Source organism: Micromesistius poutassou (assembly GCF_964030765.1).
Source record: "Micromesistius poutassou genome assembly, chromosome: 2".
NCBI classification, from domain to species: Eukaryota; Metazoa; Chordata; class Actinopteri; order Gadiformes; family Gadidae; genus Micromesistius; species Micromesistius poutassou.
The window spans coordinates 14,254,397-14,275,664 of record NC_140272.1 but is presented as its reverse complement, the minus strand read 5'-3'; the positions used below and the strand labels follow the sequence as shown (position 1 = coordinate 14,275,664).

General features: G+C 43.1%; 1 protein-coding gene across 1 annotated transcript in view; it reads left to right on the top strand.

Annotated features, from left to right (window-relative positions):
* Positions 1-979: 979 nt before the first annotated feature.
* The window catches only part of asic1b (acid-sensing (proton-gated) ion channel 1b), a gene marked incomplete at its 5' end in the record, with an annotated part of 159,771 nt that continues 139,482 nt past the window's right edge, over positions 980-21,268 (top strand). The window contains 2 exons of the mRNA XM_084464509.1: positions 980-2,051; positions 13,118-13,313. Coding sequence (XP_084320635.1) covers positions 1,690-2,051; positions 13,118-13,313 — 558 coding nt within the window. The remainder of the gene's footprint in view (positions 2,052-13,117; positions 13,314-21,268) is intronic.

Genomic DNA, 21,268 nt, shown 5'->3' with positions numbered 1-21,268 from the left:
CCACTCCCCTCCCCCAACCCCTCTCTTGGCAATAGGTTTCCGATGACAGACGTGGCACGTCTGCCTTCACCACCTATCTCCGAGTGGCACTCGTTCACACTGGCGTATCTGGATGTTCCATTCATTCAACAACATGGAATTTGTCAGGGGAAGAAAATTGATTTTGGGGTAGTTTGGGGCAGTTTTGTGAGTGCATGTGCCAGTGATGTGTGTGTGTGTGTGTGTGTGTGTGTGTGTGTGTGTGTGTGTGTGTGTGTGTGTATGTTGTTGTGCACGTGTAAGCCACTGAAATTGATGTTGCTTCTCAGTGTGGTTGTTAGAGTGTGTGTGTGTGTGTGTGTGTGTGTGTGTGTGTGGTATGGGTTATGTGTTAATGTCGATGCATCATCAGCCCACGTGTGGATGTGAGTGTGCGCGTGTAAAATAATTGTTGAATGCCTGGGTAATTATGCATGCGGTGTGGCGCGTCCGTTTGCGCGTGCATGAGCTGGGAGCTCGCCCTTGGCTATTGAGTGTGGCAGCGAATCTTTGGCTGCAGGCGCCTTTTTTTTCATGCTACAGCCCACGTCAACGATTCAAAACGCATATATCTCTGTCTGACCACTATATGCTGCTACAAGTGTTATGAAAAATATCAGCTGTGTTCACAATCGAATTGGTCTGATTGCTCCAAGGTAGCAGAAACCTACCCCAGCGTCACCCAATGTAAAACACGTGCTGTCCAATCGTCGCTCTCTTCTGTTTGGGCGAATTCAATTGATCTGGGATAACCAGCCTGCCTCCTTCTGAGGTTTTCTTCAGGATTTATTTCACACGAGGCTTAGCGTTTGAGGATTACTATTGTTATTTATTTAAACGTGATATCGTGCCATCACACACGGAATCACGGATAACGAGCCCACGGAGTATTCCCCTGCATGGTTTGGTGGCGGCTCTATGGATTCGGAGGAAGTCAACCATGCAGTCGCGTAATCTGACACATTCTGCTCCTCTCTGATGCGGCTGCTCGCTTTCATGTCCAATCCACGTACTTTTCGTTATTTTGATGATTAGAAGGACCGGGACTCGCTTCGTTCGCCTTCCCAGACGGCCGTACCCTACCATGAAGAGTAGAAGCGGTGCACTTTAGTAGCACAGGAGAGAATCATTCTGACCGTACCGTTTTATCCTCGTTATTTTTTTTTTTATTGTTTTGGAGGAAGAATTGAGACCGCCCGATTGATCCTTGTTTCCCACCTCTAACGCTTTCGGAGTTGAATTATCAACTTGGCATCCGCTGAAGTGCGCGAGGAGCAGAGAGGACCGCGTTGGATTCCGTCCTCGCGCGCTCGGAAGTCGGAACCCACAGAAAGACTGTGACCCTACCCGAGGTTCAGACGTGCTGTCGCTTTATTTACTCTGGCCGTTTTTTTGGTGGGGCCAAACTAGACCCAAAGCGCCGTTAATCTTTTTGGAAAATGCTCCTAAATTGCCACTGGTGAGTGACGGGGTGCTGCAGGGTGCCCGTGACGCAACGTCCATCACCACCACCACAGACTGTGGGTGAGGAGGAACAGGGATATAAGGGTGCTGGGATATAGGCGTAGAAGGGCGTGAACTCTCTACTCAGTAACCTCCTTCCCATTAAAACCCACCAGCTCAGTATTTTCACACATCTGTTCCCCCTAGTAAAGTCATTCCGTCGCCGCCATGGACCTCAAAACGGAGCCGGAAGAAATGGAGTACAAGCAGCCGGTCCCCATTGAAGTTTTCGCCAGCAGGTCCACGCTGCACGGGATCTCGCACATGTTCACTTATGAGCGGATGTGCGTGAAGCGCAGCCTTTGGATTCTATTCTTCTTGGGCTCCCTGGGATTCCTGGTGCTCGTGTGCGTGGACCGCGTGCAGTTCTACTTCCAGTACCCCCACGTCACCAAGCTGGACGAGGTGGCGGCGCAGATGATGGTCTTCCCGGCCGTCACTTTCTGCAACCTCAACTCCTTCCGCTTCAGCCGCGTGACGCGCAACGACCTGTACCACGCCGGGGAGCTGCTTGCCTTGCTCAACGGCAGGTGTGTGTCCATCTCTGTGTCTGTATGTGTTTTTGGTTGTGTACCTGTGTGTGCGTGCGTCCTTGTATGTATGTATGTATGTATGTATGTATGTATGTATGTATGTATGTATGTATGTATGTATGTATGTTTAAATGTGTTGAGTGTATTTCCCTAAAGAGAAGTCAGAGCCTGAGGCATGTAACACATCACATCTATCACACCTCTTCCCATGTCACTAATGACCCGATAGCAATACATCCCAGAAGGCTGCCTGTCAAAAAAACATTCCTTTTCGATGATAGATTATTATAAACAAAATGTAACCAGTTGATTTAACATACAATTTACAGAATAATTCAAGTCATTTGGACTTTCAACCTGCACGCCCATGCCCGAACACTACCTTGTTTTCCTGATCAACTGAACAATGTAAATCACTTTGAGGTAGTCACACAAAGTGCTGCCCTCTATCTAACACCGTTCTCACTCACTCTCTCTGTAAGATGCCCCAAAACAACCTTTTACTGCTCTCTGAGAGCGAATATGCACTATATGACTTAATCAACTACAGGCTGTTTGTGGATGACATAGTGTGGAGGTTTGAAGCACTTTGTGAAACAAGACTCTATATTCTATAAACAGGACCTGGCTTATCCAATGACACATGTCGTGTTTTGTTCTTCCCTCCAGGAAACCAGTGTTGTCTAGAGAAACACATGCAGGCTTTGGATCACTATGTGTAGTGTGATGGAGGACACAGTGTCTAAGATAATGGCGATGTTGACATCATGAACCAAAGCACTGTTTTCAGTCGGAGACCGTTCATACAATGATTAGACAAGATTTCAATTTGTGGAAATGATTATCAATAATGTGCATATGATGACCAATCGGGGAATAGGCATTTATTTTATTTCCTTATTACACAATTTAGAAGCCTACCTTCATAACTTTCGTGTAATGGGTTAATTTACTGAAAGGATAATAATAATGTAATGATGTGGTCATTACCAGCAACTCCAGATAATAAAGTTGAAGTAAATCAGAATATCGCTTTCATAGTGGGATATATATATAGTAATAGATAAGTGACTGTAAATTACCACCACTACATCTCAAGTAAGAAGAACTATAACATTATTATATAACATTTGCATAAAAAATGAGAATGAATGAGAAACATCTGAGCTTTAGTCAACGGCAGACCCCACAAAATGACAAAACAAAACATATTGCATTGGGTGTTTTCTGTTGTTCTTGAGATGGGGTCGCTGGCATCCAAGTCCCCATGGAGTTCAATGTAAGATCACACTAAAGTAGGGATTACAGAACCATGGGGCGTGTGTGTGCGTGCGTGTGTGTTTGTGTGTAGGTATGGAGGATCTATGTTTGTTCAACCTTTTGCTTTAACATGCAACAATTGAGTCATGAACTAATGGTCCCTTTAGGGAATGGTCATTTCATAAATAGCCAAAGTGATTCTCCACTTTGTTAACATTTCGTCATGGTGTATCCCAATGTGACCACTTCAATAGTAGATGAGCAGCAGAGTGGATCTAAGTAGATTAAAGTGGATCTTTACCCAGCTGAGGACAAGCTATGTGCCATTTACAAACATCCCCCCCAGACATGGGTTAATTAAATTAATTTATCCTCACCTTGGCTGTGATTATTCAGGTTTTGTGAACAATGATGTCCGAGCCAAAACGTCTTTGGTTGTCGTGGCTCTTTTTCTGTCATATAGTTTCTGTAATATTATGTACAGTTTCTATACATATTCGGCATGGTTGACTTGCCCCCGTGGCTGGTGTATTTTTAGCGTATTGATCCACACAGGGCTTTGAGAACAGAGGCACTGGCAGGAGTGTGTCTGTGTGTCACATATGAATGTTAAGTTATACCAATATAAAGTTTATACATTAAAAAAAGAGGGATCGCATAGACTTCTTTACTTAATGTATTTATGTGTGTGTACATGTATGTATATGTTCTATGCATTCAGGCATGTACACCTTGCTATACTTTTTTTCTTTTTTCAGAGGTATTCTCGGTGGAGTCTTTCATTTAGGCCCTTATAACGGAACGCTTTTAGCAGCTGGGGTTGTTTTTTTTGTAATTGTTATCAATAGGGACCAAGCGTTTTGCTCACTGCTTCTGTGTTGCTGAGTGCTTCGCTTTTTATTCTGCCTTGGGCCTCTCACGTTTTTGGCCAAGTGCCCTGTGCGCCCCGAATTGGAAAAAATTCAACTGCAGAACCAAAAAAAAGCCCAACTTCTTGCAGAAGGTGTGATATACTGTGATTGCGATGCAACAGTAAAAAGACACATCATGCTATTCAGCTTTTTTCTTGGCTTCAACAAAAAGGCAGTGCAGTGCGCTATGCCTTCAAACGTTTTCTTTGCGACCAGGCACTATACTTTCTTGTACTAAAAGCTACTAACAAAGAGTATTTTAATTGTTTTTATCAGCCCCGGTCCAGCAGGTGGTGCTTATAAGGAGATGTACCGAAAGTTTGAAAGTCAAACGAACAAAAAAAATTTAACAAGTAAGTCTACAATGAAACATGTCGGGCCTAAGCAGCTTCACTTCACTTCAACCAAAGTGACTTTGAAATGAAGATAGAGAGTTCTGACTTGGGGTGGAGACTACAAGCAGAAAGCAATTAACTTGTCTCTGGTAAGCTGTGTGCTGAGCAAGGCTTTATCCCCGTGTAATTAGTGTTGTTTGTGAAGTTACTATGTTGTCCCAATGATAGCCACTCTCCTGCCTTTTTTCACTGTTTCTTGTCCCTTTGGATCCATTTGACCTGCCGTCCATGCATCCCACTTATTCTTCAGTGTTTGCTTTAGTGCTATAGGTCAGTCACACTCTCAACGGGGAGAGTAACAAACATAACAAATCAGTCAGTACATTTACATGCACAGCTTAATCCGATTAAAGCCATAGTTCGACTATGCAATGTCACGATCGCAGAGTCGCTCAACAGCTTCTGCAAAGGACTCAAAAATCACCTGTTCAGAGTTCACTAGACTCTGCATAGCCTTCCAGTCCCCCTGCCCACTATTGTCTGTTGTACGTCCTGGCACTTAATGTACACACTTAATGTACGTTGTATTTATTCATAGAACTTAATTTTGTAGCATCTGCAGTAACTAGCTAACACTGCTGTATACGGGGAAGGGGTTAGCCTAGCGATTGTTAGTACTTGCACTTGGTTCTATGAACATCTTTACTGTACCGACAGCGATATATTGTTTCACTTCTTATGACAAATGTACTTATTGTAAGTCGCTTTGGATAAAAGCGTCTGCTAAATGCCCTAAATGTAAATGTAAATACATGTGTCTTAATAATTAGGGGTGCACGATAATTATCGGAAATTATTACGTCATTCCGATAAGTCCGATATCATGACGAATAGCCCCGATAACATAGCCTTTATAATTTCAGTGCCCCGCTCCAACTATGATAACCCTAAATGATAGGTCTTATCGTAACCCTAAAAGTACACATCATACAATCAATTACAATACATGAGTTCACAACTGCACGCGTATATAGAAAATGTTTGTGTTACACCTTTGTTACACCTTTCCTTTTATGTTACACCTTTCCTGCTGTCGGCTCCCAGACTGTAGTCGAGGAGCACCGGTGAGACATTCCCTCCAGGGCCGATTGACCGGCAGTGGGTCTGCTTATAGGTCGGAATATGGTCAGAATGAAGCGGCCGCTGATTATTGACAGGCTGGGTACTTTATTCTTAGTTTCAGTAACTTTACAGTCTCGTTTGCACAGACACAACCGGACTCGTTCATTACTTCTTCTATTTGTCTGTAACTCATGCTCCAATCTTTCATCAATCGATGTAGATGTTGTGGATGCAACGGAATATATGATGCATCGCTGCAGTAATATTTAAGATGATCGCGATGAGTTCTGCCCATTCTGCCTCCTTTGCTGTCTGCGGTCAGACCAAAGCATACCTGAGTGACAGGGGCCATCCTTATCCCGCCTCTTGCAAACCTCGACCCTACGTCAAGCCCGCCCCCCTAAACCCCCTGTTAATTCTACTGATGTCTGAGCGACACCGCACATCGGGCATCAAGTGTGAATAAAAACCCAAAGGTTTTTGGGATTGTTCATAGTATTAATGTCATGATCTTAGGTCATGATCATATATATATATATATATATATATATATATATATATATATATATGTGTGTGTGTTATCGGTTATCGGTATCGGTATCATCCTTTAGGAGCTGAAAGTTATTGGTATCGGTTCTCGAAAGTCTCATTTTGTACTTATATCCTCGTTTGTACAATGTATTTACTCATCCCGTCTGTCAAATATATTATTTCTTTAGATATCAAGTTGCATCAGGAAGGCTTCAAATATGTTGTGCTATGAGGGGTAGAAAAACAAATGCATGTGAACTTAAAAAGCAAAAGGAGATCGAAAAACAGTGCAACACCTGACGAATGAGTGCTTCGAGACTTGACACCATAATCATTTACTTTTTTAAACAGTTGATATACAAAAATATAGTATTAGTATTATTATATAGTATTATTTGAATATAAACAAATGTGATTGTTTGATTTCTTTACCGTTCAGTCAGGAAAACAAGCACTTATTAAATCTCCTGGTCACCATAGCCACGCATGGCTCAACTCGAGACTATCATCCAAGTATGTTAAATGCTTGCAGCCAGCAGATTTCCCACCAAGAAAATCAATGGCTTCATCCAAATGTGTCTTGTGTGTGGCAATTCTACTCAACAGTGCAGAAAATTGCAAGTAAATTGCTTAATTAATTTTTTTGCAGTGAATATAATAGCAACAGAATGATTAGTAAATGAAATGTCATATGGATTTGTAAAAATTGTAATGTTGTGTGTTGTGAGTCCACTGAACAGAATCAGTGAGGCGTTAATTTTGCATAGACCTAAAATTGTTCTGTTAGTGGTTCTTAGCTGGCCCACTATTTGTACCCAAAGCAGTAGGTCTAAAAAAAATGAAAAAATATCTTATCTCTGTGTATATTTAATCCATATATGGGTGGCATTGGGATTCAAAGTCTGAACTAGGGAAAGACCTAGACTATTACGATGTCATGGTCAAATGTGTTTTTATGGTAGTTTCCAACAACATTATTCTGCTTTGGAGCCATGCCCATTTCTTCTCTCTCTTTAAATCAGTTATTGCCGCTATGCATGTAGAGACTGCAGGGTATTGCTTATTGCCTTGTATTTTAGATCTAATCCGATCTAATCAATCAGAACAACTATAGTTGAGTAATGGTAAGTGGAGGATGAGGTTTGATCAGACGCTGGTAAGATGGCACTAATACAAACTGCTTTTTTATTTATTTATTCTCGCTCATCTCTAAATGCAGACGCTATTAATATATTACTTCTTTGTAAAACTAAGTAATTTGCATTTAAAGTGTGATTGCTGTGTATCCAATAGTCCAAAATACGGTTAGGGAGACATATGGCAGTTTAGCGATGAGATCAGGGCACTTATAGACTGCATGTCGTGTAGACTCATCCATGATAGATGTCACATTATAGAATAGCTTCCCTCCAACATTGCAGTTTGTTTGGAGAGATTGCATAATTTTACTCTCACTCTCTCACTCTCTTTTGGGGTATGGTTTTGAGAAATTAGTTGATATTGTGTTCATAATAGCCAAGTCTCAAGTGCATTTACATTTGTATGGTGGTATTTAATATTTATTTTCCGGTGCTAAGATATGAGAATTGAATTGATGGTGGGTACTGCCGCACCTCTCAAAATGAAATCAGTAATATAAAATGAGACAGTGAGAACCTTTGAGTTTGCCTGCTGCCCGTATGCGCTGTGTAGTACACTGGCAATAATACCGCACACCGGGCTAGATGGAGAAGATATCACCTGATTGTCCCAAAGGAAATTTGTTTTGGACACACTACTGTATCGGACATTCAATATTCCTTCACATACATTTCATGCAGGACAGCCAATAGAATGGCTAAGACAAAATGAACTGAAGCAACTCATCAGACAAAAGAGGGTTTATTATACCTGTGTTGTTTCTGAATGGTGTGGGAATGGTTAGGCCTCTACCTGAGAACAAGAGCTTGTTGTTGGCGTAAGACATGCCTTAATTTCAGTTGATCATCATCGTCAACATCATAATTGTCATCGTCATTGTCACTGTCATCATCATCGTCATCATCATCATCATCATCTGAGGTCTGACTGTGAAGTTGACACAGAAGAGTTATACTTTCGAAGTGGAACTCCTACAGTTGAAAAAGGTACTTAAAGATGGCGAGATATGATATGAGTGAGACCTACACAAGCCAACAGGCATGTGCTGCTCCACACTGACCAGTGAAGGATCGTACTGGAATATCGTTGAATGTGTAGGAATGTGTAGAAGATGAAACGTAGGGAGTATAGTCATAGTTTCGTGTTGCAACTATATAAGCCTCAAGAAAACTTTAAATACATCTGCTGAGGGCCCAAAGGGAATATATTTTAGTGAGTGCTGGATTTGCCAAGAGAAGTTTGGAGTTTACAGAGTGTGACCTGTGCTGCGGTTGTCAAGGTGATTTGTTAAGGGGAAATGTGTGTGTTTTCACTCAGTGGCCTCCACCTGAGGGAGCGCTATTGTGCCAGAGTTCTCCTGTCTTCATTAAAACCAAATTCACCACTCTGCTAATGTGGAAGCCAAGGTGATCATTCATTCTGGAGGATAACACACTGCAGACAACCCTATCCCTCGGATTGTGTGAATTCAATTAAGGGCATAATTGAATAATTAACTGATTTATGAAAATGATGTGACGATTGTTTTGTCACACAACTTGGGGTTTTATCACGCATTGTTAGTGGCACGGTTCCCAAACTGAGAACAGCAAGTGCAGTTTTTTTCTTTTCTTTTTTCACCAGCGCTACCAAGTTCATATTAAGTGTTTGTAGCGGGTGGCGTGCCCTACCTGTTCAAAAACCCACCATAAGAATCAGCATGTGTTTCTCATTTTGTTCCTTTTACTCAGTCCCGGCGTTACCCCTCCACCCTCCCCTTCTCCAAGACGATGAGACCATGCAGAGGCTCTTTTCTTTGATTCGCCTCGCACACTGTTGGAAAATTAAAGTGCCAGTGGCCCCCTAATCCAATTTGGTCTTCCCCCACCCCCCCAATTGCATGGGGAGAGCACAGTGCCTTGCTCTCGGGAGCCGTGGCAGGGCGATATTAAAGAATCCAGCCGTAGTGCCGTGATTGTATCTGCTTTGGCTAAAGTCTCTCGGCTCACGGATCTGGGCACCGCGTCTTAAGTGCTCTCCTGGCAGCTTTATGTCATTTGAAGACGCGAGCCGGAGGGATACAATTCAATTAATTTCCCAAAACCAAACCACAACAGGCTCGTCTTCCTATTAGAGCACAGCAGTGAGGCCAAGCGGATCACGGGCAGACAGCAGTGGCAAAATAATCATACAACATCCCCCCCCCTCCCCTCCTTTTGGTTAAAGATGTACCTTTGTGTACACACACAGAGTTCATTGCTCTCAAAGCGAACTGACAAACTGGAAACAAAACACCAAACCACGTGCCCTTGGTATGGTTATGTGCTGAAGGTTGAGAATTTCTTATGTGGAAAGCCTTTAGATTCATGTTGCTGACCACATTGCGTATTGTTGGTATGTGGAGGGTATCATATGTACAGTCAAGAGAGATTGTGTGGGACCTTATTCACGAAAAAAAGAACAGTTGGAGCAGCACACTCTGACAGAGATTGACAGAGATTTGAAAGGAATGTTGGAACATTTAAAAAAGGAAATCATGGAAAGCATGTAATTAGAAGTGATTTTCTTAGTATCTTCAATCTCCATTAATAAACTGTAGCTAGTATAAGAACAGAAAATTAAAAACAGGTAACTAGCCTGCTTTGGCGTCATGAAACGTTGCTATTTTAAGCTTGTAAAGCAACATAATGTTGTACACACAAAAATAATTGAATGGTAGAAACAATAATGGTTGTATGTACTACTTTAAAAAGCCCATTCTTGGTAATGTCATACATTACCGATCAACATATACTTCCTCCCACAATAGCAACAGAAGCATTTAACGTTTGCTGTAAAAATAGGCTAGGACATTGTTACTAGTGACAAGTGTTATAGATTAAAATAGAGGGGAATATTAAGAAGGGGATAACAGGGATAACATTGAAGCGCATGAGCAGTGATCACACAGGTCACTGCAATTGGAAATTAAGGTCGGACAAGTGCAAAGTTTCAGTTAAGAAAATGTTGATCAGCGGATTTGTGAAATTACCTCGACTTAATAATGCATCTCTACATTAGCGAGTTGGCACTATCATGTATTTTAAGTAAACACAGTCACCACCGCAGTATACTTCAGCACCTTCAGGGTTGGTTTCTCCATCGTTTCCCTCAGTCCCGCCCCTGGTTCATATGCAACCTTGTACCATTTCAGTTTGATGAAGATATTGTCTGACTCTCTTTGAAACTCATGCACAGCACAATAAGGGCAATCTTCCACCGACGCTGCATGCTCCTAGCCCTAACGACTCGACATGAAGCAATAACTGATTGCCACCTTGAGTGCAAATGATGAGAACATTGGAGAGCAAAGGTCTATTCTGTTCTCCTTCTAAATTATAGCGCTGATTGTGTCTTACCGAAACGCAACACTGAGTATTGCATTTCGTTCTGTTTGCAACGGGTAAACAACGTTGTGTCTTCGGCGGAACACGTCTTGGAATGGCCCTCAAGTGAACAATATGACGCTTTGCTGAATTTATGGGAAAAAGAACATATGTTTAATGAAGTTTTATATTTAAGGGAAATATTTGTCCAATACAAATGTGGTTGCTTATCTCTAAATTCCAACACAGTTTGTATCTTTATGTCTGACTCTTGCAAAGGCCGACAGTCTTCATCAACACCGTCACCATCAAGCTTTGGGTGGTGGTGGCAGGGGACGGGGGGGGATGAACGTTGCCTTTTTGTCTGTACAACGCTCTCCATGGGCGCCTGCCTGCGTCTTAGTGAGGCAGGGCCAGGCTATTTAATGAAGGTTAATTAGAGCCAGAGTGGGGTGGTGAGCAGGTGGTAGAGGCTGTGTTGCTTGGCAGACGGAGGTACGCAATGAATAACTTCCCCAGGATTTGTTTTCTCTCTCTCTCTCTCTCTTTCTGTGTGTGTGTGTGTGTGTGTGTGTGTGTGTGTGTGTGTGTGTGTGTGTGTGTGTGTGTGTGTGTGTGTGTGTGTGTGTGTGTGTGTGTGTGTGTGTGTGTGTGTGTGTGTTGCACGCATAATATACTACCACCGCTACTCAGAGCTTGAAAGGGGGGCTGGGGTCACTCCCCGCTTTTTAAATGCACGATATGATTGTATTTTGCACGTCAACATAATTGGACCATATGGTGTATAAATTGTCAGTGAACTGAAAGCTAAATTGCATGCATCTTCAAGTAAGTGTTGGAGGGCTCTCCAGTCTGATTACAGCATTAGAAACCATGCCTTTACCGTCTAAAAGCACCACTCTTTGAGCCTGTCAATGTTTAATTATACCACATGTTAAATGGTCTTTGTGGGGAAGAGAAATACAGCATTTATGTTTGACTTCTTGCCACGTTTATACTGCCCATCACATTTCACAATAACAGGATACATGACCAAATATTTATGTTTGATCTAAATAGATCCGCTACAAAATACCAAAATGTCTGTCTGTCTGTCTGTCTGTCTGTCTGTGCATATAGATTGGCTATTTTAAGGACCCCCTCGAAAATGAGATGATACATCTGAAGGTGCTATCCTTGAAATAAAGAATAAAGAAAGAATATGTGTGTGAGGCTGAAATTCAATATCAGCCATAACCACTTATAAGCACAATGTAGTCAACATTACAAAGTGTTAACTGAATAAAGTTGCCTTGCCTTGAGTTGTGTGTGGTGGTTCTTAAAGGAGAACTCTGGTGATTTTTAACCCTATTATTGTTTTCCTGAGGGTCACCCCATGTTGAGGGAAGCTTTTGCGGCTTCTAAACACATCCAGAAAACCATTCCAAGACCTAAGTAACATGAGTGGGTTCCTTACGAGACACCAATGGTTTAACTCGTTTAACTCAAATAGTGTGGCGAAACAGTAAAAACTTTTGAGTTTTTGCATGTAAACACTCTACACTAAAAATCGCCTTCTTCTTTAAACTATTATATACGTAGGCTTATAATCAGATCATAATCAGCATATCAACCATAACACAGAAAGCAGGGTGAGCGTGAGCAACCATTCTCAATGTGTCAATGTGTCACATGTCAATATGTGTATTTGTGTATCTATATATGTATATATGTGTGTGATGAATATATATATAAAAAGGAGTTTGGCTGGTGTTAACTGTTGTAGTGTTTTATAATTACTGATTATAGCTAGGTGCGCGTGTGTGTGTGTGTGTGTGCACATGCGCGTGTCTCTGTACATAGTTGTGCATGCATATTTATTGTGGGTTATGAACATAAAACACTTGCTCACAACACCATGGATGTCCTTAGTCAAGGATAAAAAATGAATGAATAATAAAATTCCACAGTGTGGTACAAAAATGTCCCTGCAAATAAACGCCACGGGGCAAGAACAACCTTGTTTTGAATGACAGTGTTCCCAATTCCAAACTTTTTTCTTACCTTCTATTGAGTTTTAGATGGAAGACGACACAGGGAATTTGATTCGGGCCTCTTGGAACACTGATATGGAAATCCTCTGTGATTGTACAGAGTAACATTAGAGTAGTGCTCAGTGGATGCACTGTGGATGAATCCTTGCATCGCATTCAGCTCATACCGTTTGAAGACAGGTTGTGCATAGTGCACTTCAGTACTTTCCTCTTTCACGTCACAGAATATTTGTATGCGATAATGATGATCTTTCCTATAGGAAGACAAAATCAAGTTAGACATTTTGCAAATTGTGAGTAAGCCATCAAACCACATAAAGCTGACGCCGCCTAACCCTTTGATCCTGCCCCCCCCCCCCCCCCCCCCCCCCCCGGCCTCTGCCTCAGGTACGAGATCCGCGACACCCACCTGGTGGAGGAGAACGTGCTGCAGGTGCTGAAGGAGAAGGCAGACTTCGACAGCTACAAGCCGCGGCCGTTCAACATGCGAGAGTTCTACGACCGCACGGGCCACGACATTAAGGACATGCTCCTGGCCTGCCGCTACCGGGGCTCCGAGTGCAGCGCCGAGGACTTCACCGTGGTGAGTGGGGACGTGGTGGGGATACGGATGGTTTCCGCGCCTCAAGGTGCTTTCACACCCTGCGCCTACAAACGGGGCAGGCAAACCAACCAACCGACTTCGGGCAAGTGTGCCGGAACCCATTGGTGGTTGTTGGTTTTATTTTTGTCTGGTTGTTGGGTTTGGGGACTGACCAAACGTCCAAAGTTGTGCGTCGGTGTGTCCGGTCCTGTTATGGACAACAGGGGGACCACCGATCAGCTGTAGACTGGCCCCGCATCTGCAACACAGTGCAGTCGATGTTGAAGGGTTTAGCATCTACTCTCTGCTGACCAAAAAAAAAAAAAAGAACCATTTCCGATGTTTGCTTTTGGCGACTCTCACTTTGTGGGAGATTTATGAGCTGGCACCTTTCCCCGGGAAAGTAAAGCAGGCTAAGACATAATAATGGACTGATTTCTTTTTTTTTTTTCTTTTTTTTTAAGCAGTCATAACTCTTGGTGACACCCCCCGCTCTCAGCCCCCTTCACCGTGGAACTGTGCGGGTGGAGAGAGAGAGAGAGAGAGAGAGAGAGAGAGAGAGAGAGAGAGAGAGAGAGAGAGAGAGAGAGAGAGAGAGAGAGAGAGAGAGAGAGAGAGAGAGAGAGAGAGAGAGAGAGAGAGAGAGAGAGAGAGAGAGAGAGAGAGAGAGAGAGGTGGAGAACAATAGCGCAATAGTGTGAACGACTCGCATCTCGGCAGCCAGCGTCGTGTTGTGATTGTGAAACACAAAAGACCCAGGTGTTCCCAGCCAACATATGAGCCTGTACAGGAGGCTCACTAGCTCCCCCCCCCCCCCCCCCCCCCACGTCTCCAAAACAGTAAGAGATGACAAGAGCTAATCAAGCAATTTTTTTGTATTCAAAATCCTTTTGCATGGCAGTGTTATAGCTGTGTGTGTGTGTGTGTGTGTGTGTGTGTGTGTGTGTGTGTGTGTGTGTGTGTGTGTGTGTGTGTGTGTGTGTGTGTGTGTGTGTGTGTGTGTGTGTGTGTGTGTGTGTGTGTGTGTGTGTGTGTGCGTGCGTGCGTATCAGCCACAGATGCTGAACACCTCCTCTTCACTCATGTTCACTTTACAGTGGCTCTTGGTTCTGTGAATGCTCTTAAATCACCAATAGGTGTACAAGTAATTTGGGCGATGCATCGATTCACAAAGTCATAGTTATTTCAAGAAAGCGAGAAGATATTGCCAAAGGCCCGCTTTCTTCGCACAGTTAATTTGTTCTTGCGGGAGAAGAGGATCTTTCTTTTATTAAACTGCTTGTTGTTACCATAAGAAATGTGCCCTGATGTTCTTTGCTTTTTAACTGTTTGCTGAAATTTCCAATTTAAAAAACGCCTGCTGTCTTAACTTTGACATTGAAAACAAAAGTGACATTTCATCTTGAGGAATGAATTGAATTGAACTCCCTTCATTCACTTCGGTATCAAAGAAATTAGATTTGTTTCACAGAATTTAATTTAACGCCATAACCGTGCACACGTCAATACACTACTGCCATGTGTTGATTGTTTTGGTCAAGTCTTACTTTCAAGCCTCTTTCTTTTTTTTCTTACTTTCTTTCTTTCCTCCTCTCTTTCCTCCCTCCTCCGCTTTCATTTTTGTCAGCTCACCCCTTGTCCCTCATTTTTCTCTTCATAGCTCTATCCTTTTAGCCATTTACCCTCTTCTATCTCCCTTTGTTTTCCTCTGTCTTCCCCAATCCACCAGTGGCCCCCTCCACTGAATCAGCGTATCCCTTGGCCCAAAGAGAGCCATAAAAACACATGCTGAGAGTTTACGATGGCTGGGCCAGGCTGGGCAGTACGGTACGCTGTCAGGGGCTGATGGGTTTCTGGTCACCCACTGTTATGTCCTAAACAGGGGGTGCGGCCCTGGGATGTAGCCTATGGTAGACAACTTAAATATAATGCGCTACTCCAAGTCCTACCCCTGCAAAGGCTGTGTGTTGTTTTTTTGTTCCATGGTCTCACAGAGCCAGACTAAGTCCGGGACACAGCGTTGGTTAACTGTCAAGAATGCCTACTTGTAGAGGTTTTGATTGACATGCAATTATGACCAACCATCGACCGTATATCGGGAACAGTGCTCCTAAAGAGAACTGTGGTAAAACAAATGTAATTTGAAATGTAATTTACAACAATTGCTTGGCGAACTGAATACACCCACGGATGTAAATGTAAGAATAAAGTTGTCGTACGTTCCTTGTAAAAGACCTGCACTGTTTATAAGATGTATAGAACGAGAAGCATGATAATGGTAATGTGAATGAACGGATTAGACTAGGGCCCTACTAAATAATGATCCTATGTGGATCACAAGAGTTAGGAGTACTTAGTCACAGGGCCTTTAAAGGGGTGCCCTCTCTGGCTAACAGCAGAGAGCCGACAGCGTTTACGGAGCCGTTGAGAATCAAGCTGTTTCTGTGTGTGGTTTCTGTGTGTGGTGGAAGACGTGGCCAGACTTCCACTACATTTGTTTTCAAAATTTCCCTCTCCATTAGGTTGGCACAGTCCTAATACAATAACATCAGGTTAATAGGAAGTCCAGTTCGTTATATAACCTTTTGATGGATGCAGAGACTGGGGCTGGCTACTGCCAAGCCACCATGAGCCTTGCTAGCAGAAACACAGGCTGTTGCTGTAAGGGCGAGAAACAGAATGACCAAAAATAGCAACTTAGCTCTTACCTGTCAATGGAAAGTCAATGGTAATACAATTTTACCCCTCAAACTTTTTAAACAACTTCAACAGCTGAGTGTGCATGATTCTCTCTGTCATTGGATATTGGATTTTCTGCTGCACAGGAAACAAGTGGTTAGGGTCAACAGCAAAACCTCCAGGGTCAAATACATCAGCACTGGCGCCCCCCAGCAGTGTGCCTTATCCCCCTACTGTACTCACTGTACACTAATGATTGTGTATCACATACATACTCTCTACATACTCTGTCAAAATGTATACATTTGCAGATGACAACATTGGTGGGGTTGATCTCTAAGAATAATGATTCTTAGGTCCTCACACTAGTGGAATGGTGTTCCCACTACAATTTAGAATTAAATGTTTTAAAAACGAAGGAAATGGTAGTGGACTTTCGCCGCAAGGGGGTATTGTCCCAGCCCCTGTCCATCAATGGGGTAGAGGTCGAACGGGTGGGCAGCTTTACATTCTTAGGGACCATAATCTCACCCTCACTGAAATGGGGAGACAACCTGAGCTGTATCATCAAAAAAGCCCACCAGAGGCTCTTTTTCTCCGGCAGCTGGGGAAATTTGGGGTGGACTGTAAGGAGATGCTGCTATTCTATCGTGCCACTATCAAGAGTATTCTCTCCTTCTCTATTACTGTCTTTATTACTGTCACCGTCCAGAACAGGCTACAGCTAGACATAGTTCACACAGCCGAGAAGATCATAGGTTGCAAACTCACCCCCCTATCAGAAATCTACAAGGCCCACATGCAACGGAAGGGCATGAGAATCCTGCTGGATGTAACTCATCCTGCCAACCATCTCCTGGTTCCTCCCCTCAGGTAGAAGGCTGAGGGCTATTAAAACAGAGACCTCTCATTTTCTAAATAGCACATACTGTAGTGCAATTAGATTGCTAAATAGCTCTCCCTGCACCAATACCTTATGGAGGCGGATAGATAAATCCAAGGTATTTATAATGTGTTTTCTGTGTTTTTAGCAATGTTTTAACCTGTATGTCACAGTTGCACTTTTGTAATTGCGCTTAAAACATGCACTTTAGGTGAACTTCCTCTTGCCCATGTAGGGACGAGCCATGAACATATGAATGAATGATGTTCTATGTATGTTCTACGTCTTATGTCTGTATTGTGCATTTTAGCCTTTTGGCTTACTATTTTTGTGTGGTGTTTGTCTTGTTGTTGTATTATAGAGCACACTGCAGCAAATTCCTAACAACTTACGTTGTATGACAATTAAAGTATTGAATCTTGAATCTTGAAAGGCTGTGAGTGACCACACTCTGCAACATTAATTGTATGTATGTATGTATGTATGTGACAAATATACTCTTTCTATTTGACAGAAAGATCTATCATTTTTGTCTCTCCATTTCTTTGACCTCATACCATTAGCTACTTGGTTCTGGTTAAGGAATATAAATGCTACAGTTAAAAGCGTAGCCTCAGATCTGTCGCTGCAGGGGATAATGAGAGATAATGGCCAAAGGGAAATGTGAAGACTAAGTTATTTTCCTGACCAAGATTTCCTGTGTTTATGTGGGTAGGGGTGCAAGCTCGTCACCTTTCCGCGAAATTCACAGTTTTTCCCGAAAATAGGGCTTCCACGTGATTTGCGTAGATCTGCAAAAACAATATTGGGGGTGGGGGGGGGGGGTCTACGTCTCATTTAAGTCATCAACGAGTACCAGACAATGAAATGCAGATAAGGGCGGGTCATGACTTTGCCATGATGTCGATGTTGATGCTTTGCTGCTACTCATTTGCTCGTCCAAACTGCTAGCAGCCTGCATAAGTTATTATGCAGGTGATAAGGTTAGGTAGTCCACTTAAGTCTCGTGTAGCTAGCAAAGTTAGCTTTGGCGCTTTTTCCTTGACCTGCGCGGTACAGGATGTCAAGAGTTTGTGTGTGACCGGTGCTGCGTTTTGTTATTTTTTTTTGTTATCATTATTTATTTTTTTATTATTATTCGTTATTTCAGAACTGAATTTATATAAACAAGGTAAAACGAATATGTGCTTTCTTTCTAAACTGCACTATTTAGATGTCAGGAATATTGATTCTTTTATTGACATTTTAGATCATTATCAGTGAGCTATTAAGGAGTTTACACAGTTGACTATTTGCTAATTTGTTAGAAAATATTGCTCATGCTGATCTAGAACAAATATTTAATTTGATTTGAAATATTAAAACATTTTTGTCTTTCTGAATGTATTTATTTTATTTTTTTTTCACGCACATTTTTTTTGTGCGCATGTGTGTGTTTGTGTGTGTCCAGAAAAAAATTGTGGTACATTTGGTGGGGGGCATAAGCCTACAGTACACCTTGTCACGAGAGCCGTCTGCTGCCACATAAGAGCCTGATGTATGATGGATGATTGATGTTGCAACCTACAAGTCAGTGCCTCTGGACTGTCCAGACCCCCACGCCCCCCACAGCTGGCTCTCATCAAATGTATGAGCTCTGAAGTTTAACCAAGTTGAAAGGGATAAAAAAGGAAATAAAGTCACACAATCTAGGAATAAAAAGAGTGAAGAGATTGAGTGAAGGATTGAGTCAAAACAAAAAAATGAAGGCAAGTGATGATTGTGTGTGTGTGTGTGTGTGTGTGTGTGTGTGTGTGTGTGTGTGTGTGTGTGTGTGTGTGTGTGTGTGTGTGTGTGTAGGCAAGTGATGATAGTGTGTGTGTGTGTGTGTGTGTGTGTGTGTGTGTGTGTGTGACAGTTACAACGCTCAAATGACAAATCCTACTTCAATGTCTTGAATGCACACAGGCAGAACTTAATTAGATAACCTGCTTCAATGACAAGCTTATGTTAGCTCAGCATCACTGCGGGAAATGCGTCATATTAGTCTGGAAAGGATAATTGCAATAGATAATTTAGCAGATAATTTGAAGAATTTATTCATCCATGTGCTTGTCTCAACTCATTAGAGTTATGTTGACGAGTAGAATGCATGCTCGAAATGACAAAATATAACAATGATGTTCACTAGGATTAGCATTAAACAGTTTGCATGTTTGCATGCATCATAATGGTAGTACTTGGCAGGATTCTGGATCCTGGATTCTGTCCTACAGAATTGTCCTGATTATCGTATTGGACAGAATGTCCCATCCCCCGTCGCTCGGCTAGTGTGAAGTGGAACTGCCTGCTAATTAGATATGATCAATAGACAAAGCTTGTTTGAGGCAGCAGCTCCTGGGATCATATTTCATAAACACTATGGATGTCCCGTTGCAGTCTCTAGGGTCTTTCTCAAGGCGTAAACGCTACATTTAACCAGTCACTTAAGCCTGGGCTTGGTCTTGCTTTCCGTCTTTACTTTTTTATTTTCCCTCACCAGCCTGAAATGGACAGCGCTCCGCTTAATTCAGCTTTGATTGAAGCTTCTGGCTTCCCAGCTCTAATCCACTGCTAATTATTTTTGATTATATTGAGTATGTAAATGTGATGGATGGTATTACCAGGCAGGAACTTCCCATTGAGTTTCCTGTCAGCGAATCATATGTTAGAAATTATATTTGTCCACTGTGTGCACAATCTGAAGAGGAAAGCATTTAATCATAAGTCCTAAAAAACAAAAAATATACACATAGCCATGGGTTACTTTCACCCAACATGTCAAATCAGATCATTCGGCCTCTCAGCTTTCGGTAAGACAATTCGGAAACCATCCCACCCCTTGAGGACGGACAAATCAATTCCTTATTACTGAAGTGCCCATAGACAGCGATCAATTATACCATTGCTGAGTAATGGATCTACTCCAGACGACATAACAGGAGCTCTTTGCTCGGTTACTTCGCTGGCTCAGATCGCACAGCAACAGCGAGCTTCAACGTATGAGGCATTCTACATCAGAAATAACATGCGATCTGTATCGGGGCAACGGAAGGGGGCTATGCATTATGCATGCTAATGAAAAATGTAGACGCAACACAGCTTGCATTGTGAGGCGAATGTGTCCAAGCAGTGCTTGAAGCCCTCTCAACCTGGTGTAAACACACAGGCTACCTAGCGCACTTACGTTGGCGAAACATCATCTATGCGTGGGGGAACCTCATGAGATAATCGCGACTGCAAATTGTGACGCTGACTTAATCGGCGGTAGCAGATCATCTCCAATTGATCAAATGACTGTGGCTGCTGTCTTCTTACCAGTCGGTGTTTCTCTTTTTCTCTGCCGCTGCAGTGATATAATTACAACCCACCGTGCACAGTGCTGCACCAGGACCGGGTGTTTGTTCCTCCCTTCCTGGGAGAAAAACAGTTTAAGACGAGGCGGCGTCCAACTGTGCGACACATCTCCCCGTGCCTTTGGCAGCGGGCCTGTGGTGTGTGTGTGTGTGTGTGTGTGTGTGTGTGTGTGTGTGTGTGTGTGTGTGTTCGTTCTCGTTCGTCCTCCACCCGTCTAGTTTCAGCAGGGCTGCAGTTGAAAGGCGGCCCAAGCCCGTGTTACAAGGAGCATTCAAGGAAACATGTGAATTTGTGATTTAGTGAGTATAGCTCCTCTCCCGAGGTTGTTTGGCGGTGTTTGTTTTGGTCAAAAAGACATGCCGTTTAAATGCTTTGTGTTCGGGGAGGAAAGCAGACGCGGAGTGACATTGTGCACTGGACTGAATCCCATTCTCTTTGAAGGGTCAATTGCGACTGTGTCCCGCAAACACGGGTTACCGCTCTCACGGACGGAAGGCAGAGTGCCTTTTTAGCCCTGCTTTACCCATCGTCTTTCCGGCGGTACCATTCCCCCAGTCAACAACACACCCCAGCCATATGCAGGCAGACCTGCAGCTCTTAAGCTGATCTCTGCAAACGGCAGCCCGCGTCACCACACTGCAAGCAGGAGGACGGACCCCAGATACACACCCACTCGGTGCGATCACTCACACATAAGCAAGTGCACACGCAGGCATATGCCCACTGCCTCTAACACGCACGCACGCGCGCACGCATGCACGCACGCACGCACCCGCACGCACACACACACAAACCTACAGCCAGACACCTACACATAAACTCGCACACAGATTGGATATATATATAACATTGGTCTCCAAAAGCATGCAATCATTGCGTCTTATCTGTGATTTTAATTACAGACCAAGCGAAATCATGGGGTTATGACAAGATGGGCCAGAGGCAATTGGGGAGAGCGATGAACGGAGGGACGGGGATACAGATTGAAGTGCGGCCAGATCTGAGGAACACATTCAAT